This window comes from Athene cunicularia, assembly GCF_003259725.1.
Source record: "Athene cunicularia isolate RWA chromosome 27 unlocalized genomic scaffold, athCun1 chr27_part1, whole genome shotgun sequence".
In the NCBI taxonomy this organism is placed as follows: domain Eukaryota; kingdom Metazoa; phylum Chordata; class Aves; order Strigiformes; family Strigidae; genus Athene; species Athene cunicularia.
In genome coordinates this window covers 1,849,783-1,856,712 of record NW_020799138.1, presented here as the reverse complement: position 1 = coordinate 1,856,712, position 6,930 = coordinate 1,849,783, and the positions used below count along the sequence as shown (strand labels likewise).

Genomic DNA, 6,930 nt, shown 5'->3' with positions numbered 1-6,930 from the left:
GGGTTGGAGGGTGGGGGGCGAGATGGCTGAGGCTTGGGCCGTGTCCTCGGAAGGTGTCGGGGCGCAGCAGCACGTCCCTGCCCTGCGATCGGGTGTCGTGGGAGCAGCAGAAGTCCCGGGTTTGGCTTCTTCTGGCTCTGCCTAAAGGTGACCGCAAAGCCACGTCCCCCCAACGCGCCACCGGGACACCGCGGCCGCGCCGGGGCTGCCCCACGCTCCCCAACAGCCCTTTGCCAGCAGCGGGGGCAAGAGGTGCAGGCGAGCAACTTGCCTGAGCGTTGGCTTTCTGAAACGTTTCCGAATTGGGGTTTATGGATGTTATTATTTTTTTTTGCTTCTAGTCTTTGTGGCTGCAGAAGGAAGGCGGTGCCGGGACAGCAGCTAACGTGGGTGCTGTGCACCCAACTTGTCCCCGCGCCCAGAGCAGCTCAGGCTGGACGGGTTGTACCTGGTTTGGTGTTAAATAATCTTATTTAAACTTACTTATGTGTAGATCCTTGCTCCCATCAGTCTCTAGGTGTTTTCGTGGGGCTTCCTCATGACTTCCAACCCCTCTGTCCTTAACCTTTTCCATGGTATTTCTTATTATTTTCTTGCATCCTCTTTCCCCATCCTCCATACCCTGCCCTCCGCTGCCTGGGTTCCTCTTTCTCCTCCTTAATTTCTGCTTCTGTCCCTCATCCTTCCTCTCCTCTCTGTCCTGGCATTTCTCCTCGGTGTCTCATTTTCTCTGGGCTGCGAGTCCTGCACAGGAAGCATCTCTTCCTATAGGGCACTCGGCAAAGTGCTGCTTAAATTTATGAGGCTATAATAAGTGATTTGTTTTTACCAGTGTTAACAACAATTCATATTTTTATGCAACTCGTTTTAAAATATTATCTGTGACTTCCTCCCTTCCACTCTTCACAATTAAGCCAGGAATTTATTATTCTGACAGTCGGATGCTCTCGCAGCCCTCTGCCTGCCTGGGGGTTTGATGCAGCAGTAACACCGCCAGCCCTTCCCCTGACTTCTCTGTTCTACTTCCCCCCCCCAGATGAGGAGCTGGAACCCCCCTTCCCAGAGGACCCGGAGGATGCTGGCCGCAGACAGAAAACTGGTAAGAGCCCGCCCTGCTTTGGCCAACCCAAAGGACCTCCAAGTGATGGTTGGGGGGGGTCTGAGTCCAGCCGTCTTCAAGCATCCTGGGGTGTGGGTGGTGATGGAGGGTGTGTGGAGACTGGGAGAGGCCCCAGGAGCAGACTAATGGCTGACAGAAGACTCTGCAGCTGGTGAAGTTCAGACAACTCGGGCTCGGGGAGCTCACCCCATCTTCTCCATGCTGTGGGAATGGGGGTTGCCTCTCCTTCTCGGACTGACACCCCATGGGGAGTTGCCTTAGTGAGCTCTCCGCGGAGGAACCCACCATCCATCCCCCCTCCTGCCCGCTGCTGAATCTCCCACGGAGGCTCACCCGTCCTTGCCCCTCATCCCACCTGGACCACGGAGAGGGAGCCAGCCCTCCCGACACATCCCATGGGGCTGGGGAGAGGCACTGGGGCAGAAACAGCCTGGAAAGAGGGCAGGAAGCAAGCCAAAGCCCAGAGGAAGCCGCCACGGGGAGGGATCTGGGCGCGGGAAGCCGGAAGGATGCGCACCACCACCCCAGGAACCAGCGCCGGCAGCCCAAGAGCCTGCCATGGTCGCCAGGGCCCCCACCCTTGCTTTTTCCTTAAGGACCTGCACCGTGGGACGGGAGCGGAAGATCTGTTTCCTCCCCGATTCCACCTGCTTCACTTTCCATTGCCGCTTCCTCCCCGGCACAGGAAAACGGCGCTGGTGTCCAACAGCCGGGGCTGATCTGGCCGGGGACCTCCTGCCACCCTGCTTGGGGAAACACATCCTCCTGGCAAAGCCCGGCTCGGGAGAGGTTCCCAAGACATCCTCCCTCTCAGAGCTCGGAGGGGACGGTCTCACCTTGGTGATGCTCAGCTCGTGGGGTGCCTGCCCGGCCGGGGACCCACAGCAGGCATCCCGTTAGTTGGGTGATGGAGACCCGAGGGGTTCGGTGCTGGATGCTGTGGATGGTGGGTGGTTAAAGCTTCACACATGCTTGTACTCTCTTGAATGCTGGAGCACCCCAAGCTGGTTTACCCCTCCCAGCAGCCCGAGAGCCCCTGTGCCCAATCTCCTGGTGCTTCTGAAAAGCCTGATCCAACAATTCCCTTTAGCCAACATCAGCCCCCCTTGGATGTTTCCTGGGCAGTTGTCCCCAGCCCAGGAGGGCTGTTTCTACTGAAATCTTGGTAGCACAGACAGGGTTGAGTCCCAGCTGCTTGCAAGTCAGCGTTTCTCCACTCCTTGTGGTTTTGCAGAGCTGGTTTCCCACCCACCACCCCACCAACCCCGGCACGATGACTTATTTGGCCACTGGAGCATGTGGCAGCTGCAGCCGGTACCAGCACCCAGAGCTCGGAAAAAAACGGCGTCCCCCCGCTCTTTATAAACTGTATCGTGGTCATAAAGCGGGACTGCAGCTTTTCCTGGAGCCTCCTCGGCATGGCCTAAGGAAGGCAGAAGGCGATGGGACGTGCACACACACAGACACACACACACGCGCGCGTGCGTTTTTCTTTGCCTTTCACAACTGCCCCGGCGTATAAACATCCAAAGGACCAGGCGGCAGAAAAGCAGCTCCCCCCGTGGGTTTTCCAGCTCAAGGTGGGGCTCAGCGGGGAGCAGAGCACGGCTCCGGGATGGGCTGGTGCCAGAGGTGACACTGAACCTGCACCCCAAGGCCACCCCGAGGATTTTGGCTCTCGCCTGTCACAGCCCTGCCAGTCATTTAAACACCCTGCTCGTACTCATTAGCATCTGCCCAGCGGTTGTAATTGTTGTTAATTGTTATAACTGGCTTAGTTATTAGCATTGTCATGATTGCTTTAAGTCCTGTGTCTGGTTTTACACTAAATAATATCTTAGACTCTTGCTTCTGAAATGCTGGGCTGCATTTCAAGAGGGAAAGGTTATCGCAGCGCCGGGACACACACCCCACACCCCCCCCCGTGCCTTTTGCCTTGGTAATTTCTACTTCTGTCCAACTGGACCAAGGGCGAGAAAGAGATGACGGGAGTCCTTGAGCAGAGGGCCGGGCTGCAGGGAGGGAGGGAAGGGGCTATTTCTTAATTATATCACACGGCCGAAGTGCCAGATGAGCATTTGGCTAATGGGAAACTATTGTTTCTCATTTCTAAGAACCACAAGGATGCCACAATGCTGGAGCAGCCCAGCAAATCCAGCTGAGAGCTTCAGGCTGCTCCTGCCAAGACACCCATTTGCTCTGCTCAAGGCTGCTTAATCCCTGCCTTCTGCGCTGGACAGGCTTCGGGGCTGCTGCTGCAGCACGAGCTTACCAGTTGAATACAAACAGAGCAAAATTCCTCTACTTAGAAAATTAAAAAAAAAAAAAAAAAGCCTCGCAGCCCGCCTCCTGTCACAGTCCCCCGCGCTTAGCGTGGCAGGAGGTTTCACCTAGCATGAGCACAGCAGTGAAAGCCCCTGAGCTGCAGACGGTTGTCATTAGGCTTCAGCATCAACAGACTTTTGAAACAACATGCCCGAAGCAAAGGAGTTGGGGCAGATTGTGCCTCTCCCACAGCCTCTTCTTGGGGCTGCTCAGGCTGCAGAGGAAAATGATGCGGTTGTCACATTTGGCTGGTTTTCTTAATGACCCCAGGGCCTATAAACATGGGAACAGGCTCTCGTCCCACTTACATCAGTGTAAATCAGTCGCACTGAAATCACAGCTCTGCCCTGAGCACAGATTGAAACGTCTGGACAGGGCATTGGGGCTTTTTTAAACATAAACTCTTGTCTGTAAAAGTGAGCAGAATTCATGCAGGAGTCCTGGGATGGCTCCTCTGGATCCCACCGAGCCCGGAGCTGGCAGGTTGGGAGGATCGTGGGCATCCACCATCCCCTGTGGAGGCAGCGGAGTGAAGTTCTCCCTGGCCTGGCCTTATTAAGTGGTAAAATATGAGCCAGGATCCCTTTTCTGCAAACGGTCTTCATTTTAACGAGATCTTCTCGGTAGCTGGCACAAAAACCTTCGTTGCCTTTGAAGCTGTGGCTGGGAACGGAGCGCAGAGCCCGACCACTCTTCCATCCCGAGGCACCTTCCTCATCTGACGCAATTAATTCTGACCTTTTGAAGGCGAGGTTGGAGGGCGGGGTGAGACCTTCCATCCCACCGGCTGACACAGTTGAAAAAAAAAAAAAAAAAAAAAACGCAGATTTTTGGGAGCAAGACCCTTCCTGTGGGCAGGAAAACCTTCCCCCTTGGCACGCGCAGGGTATCGTGCCCAGACGCGCACGCGCGGCTCCTGCAAAGTCTGTTTTACCCACGGCTGCTCCGCTCTCCGCCCCTTGGCAGGGTGGCGAGATGCCTCCAAGGTCCTCTTGTTGCTCGGAGAAGCAGGAAAGAGCAGATGGGGGATCGGGAGGCACCTCCCGGGTGCTCCCAGTAAAGGAGGGACAGTTGGGACCAGGCTCCAGCTCCCCGGCCCGCTCTGTGTCCTGGGGGAGCTCCGGGCGGGGAGTGGGCACTTTTGACTCCCAGGGAAATGTATTTTCTATCTCAACCCAAACCCCCTTCCCCTCGCAACACGTCAGTGACCCCGAGCAGCGCCCTGAAGAGGAGCAGAGGCGGATTCGGGGCATCACTCCATTTAAATCTCCGCCAGGAGGTTAACGATGATCCTCCATAAAATTACCGGTGGTTTAGGTACCGCCGTTAGCAGCAGCAATTTCCCGACCTTGTCTCACAGGGGACACCAGCACCGTGTGTGTGTGTGTCCCCCACCCCGCTCCCCACACCGGGTTATTCTCCACACCGCCGTGTTGTCCTCACACCCTCCCACAACAACCTTTTGTGTTAATGACACAATTTGCTGGCTCCTAACGAAGCTGCTGCTCGCCTCAGCCTCCTGCGCAGCGCCCGCCCGCCCCGATATTTCCTCAGCCTCCAGTTCATAACCTCTGGTTCCTGCACTTAGCACGAGCTTAAATAACTCAGTAGCTCCTACTCCTTCTATTCCCTTCACAATCTTTTCCTCACCACTGTGTGCTCCCCCTTTAATACTTTCCAAAGGATGCAGACCTACTTTTTTTCTTTTCTTTTTTTTTTTTTTTTTTTTTTTTTTTTTTTTTTTTTTTTTTTTTCCCAGCCTTTCTATTTAAGTTCCCCAAGTCCCTGAGTCATTCCAGTTGCTCCCTGCTGTGCCATTATCCATCTCTGTAATGTCCTTTTTCATATTTAGGTGATCAAATCTGGGCACAGTACTCCAGATGCACCCTTATCACTCGGTCCCTTATACCATATTAGAAACATTTCCTCCCAACATGTGCTCGATATTTTCTATTTATGCTTTTTGGGTTTGGTTCAGCCGCGCGGCAGAGCAGCACAGACCGCTGGTACAGCCCCGGTGCTCAAATCCCCCCTGTAAAATGTGGTTTTACTGGCTTTAATTATCCACGGGGGTCACATCACGGAGGTGTCCGTGTCGTGACATCTGGATTTACCCCCACCTTGGTGCTGTGCCATCAGAGCAGGCTCCTGCCCGAAGCCTTTGGTCCAGGAGCCTGTTTTAACCATCATCGTGTCAGCTTGAAAACTGGGAATCTGGGGGGTTTGGGGTGGGGTTTTTTTTGATGCTGTGAAGGATCTGTTGGATGCGTTGGGACAAGTCGCTTCCCCACTCTGCAAATCGGGCAGAGCAGCATCTCCTCTGGTCGTTGTCTCCGCGGGAGCTTGGTGTCAGGCGCGTCTGGTCCCATCGCAAGGTGGGATGCTTCGGCGAGGACCCACCGTTTGTGGTGGCTCTGGTCTCCAGACCAGTTTCTGGGGTGGGAAATGCCATTCTGAGATGATAAAGAGGGAAATGTTTGGTTCTGGAAACGCTGCTGTGACGTTTTCCAGAAAACCCAGGCGCACATTCAGCCCGGGGCAGGCCCCAGCCTCGGCACCGTTTGCCAACAACCTCATCGGCCCAAACCCACGGCTTTCAGCAAACAGATCATTTGCCTCTCCGAGAAAAAAAAAAAAAAAAAAACGTTCCCTTCTCTTTCCACAGCAGACTGTGAGCACAGGCATCGAGCAGAGGCTCTGCCTTTCCAAACTCACAGCTCGCTGGGAAGATCCAGACCTGAGCCGTCTGTGCCGTGGCAGGTTTGGGACTTTCTCTGACCTCCCGGGGTTGGGGGGTGAAGGCAGATCTTTGCTCCCTGCTCTCCTCCCATCCCTGCTCCTGCTCCCAGTCGAGCAGTCAATGCTGTTTCCTTGCTGAGCGGGCCCTGCTCCGCCGACTGCAATCCCCTGCCTGGCTTCTTTAATTAATAAATAAACTTGGGTATCACCTTCCCCACCAGCGTCCTCCCAGCAGCCCCGTTTTAATTAACAATATCCCTCTTCCATGGCCTCTGGCACGGCCAATAACTAACCGTCACCATGGCGGGGACTCTGCCCAGCAGAGCTGGTGCCGGTGCCACGGGTCCCCTCCTGGACCGAGTTACGGGTGCCCACCGCGGGGACAGCTTGGTTTGAGCCTGAGGAGGAGACGAGGGTCTTGGGAGGGAGGGAAGGCGTCTTTGCTTCCCTTCGTGGTTTGTAGCAAGCAGCTTTCATTTGGGGTTTTCGGAAACAGAGACGTTTACCAGCCTGTTTTCGTGTATTTACTGATAGTTATTGCATTTATTTATCGTCCAGCCCCTTTCTCTTGCGGTACCTCTTTGGCCTCTGCCTTTTGACTGAAATGCAAAATGAACAGCACCAGCATTTCCTTCCTTTCCCCAACAAATCCAACCTCTGTCCCCCAACACCCCACCCCCCCAGTTTATCCCCATGGAATTCCCCATCACCCTGACCTCTCTTTTCTTTTTTTTTTTTTTTTTTTT

At 54.7% G+C, this 6,930-nt stretch overlaps 1 protein-coding gene across 1 annotated transcript in view; it reads left to right on the top strand.

The window, feature by feature from the left end:
- Window positions 1–6,930, top strand: part of SKAP1 (src kinase associated phosphoprotein 1) — a 150,843-nt gene that overhangs the window by 125,807 nt on the left and 18,106 nt on the right. Inside the window, exons 10-11 of the mRNA XM_026864605.1 lie at window positions 1,037–1,147; window positions 2,355–2,434. Of these exons, the coding sequence (XP_026720406.1) occupies window positions 1,037–1,147; window positions 2,355–2,434 (191 nt within the window). The remainder of the gene's footprint in view (window positions 1–1,036; window positions 1,148–2,354; window positions 2,435–6,930) is intronic.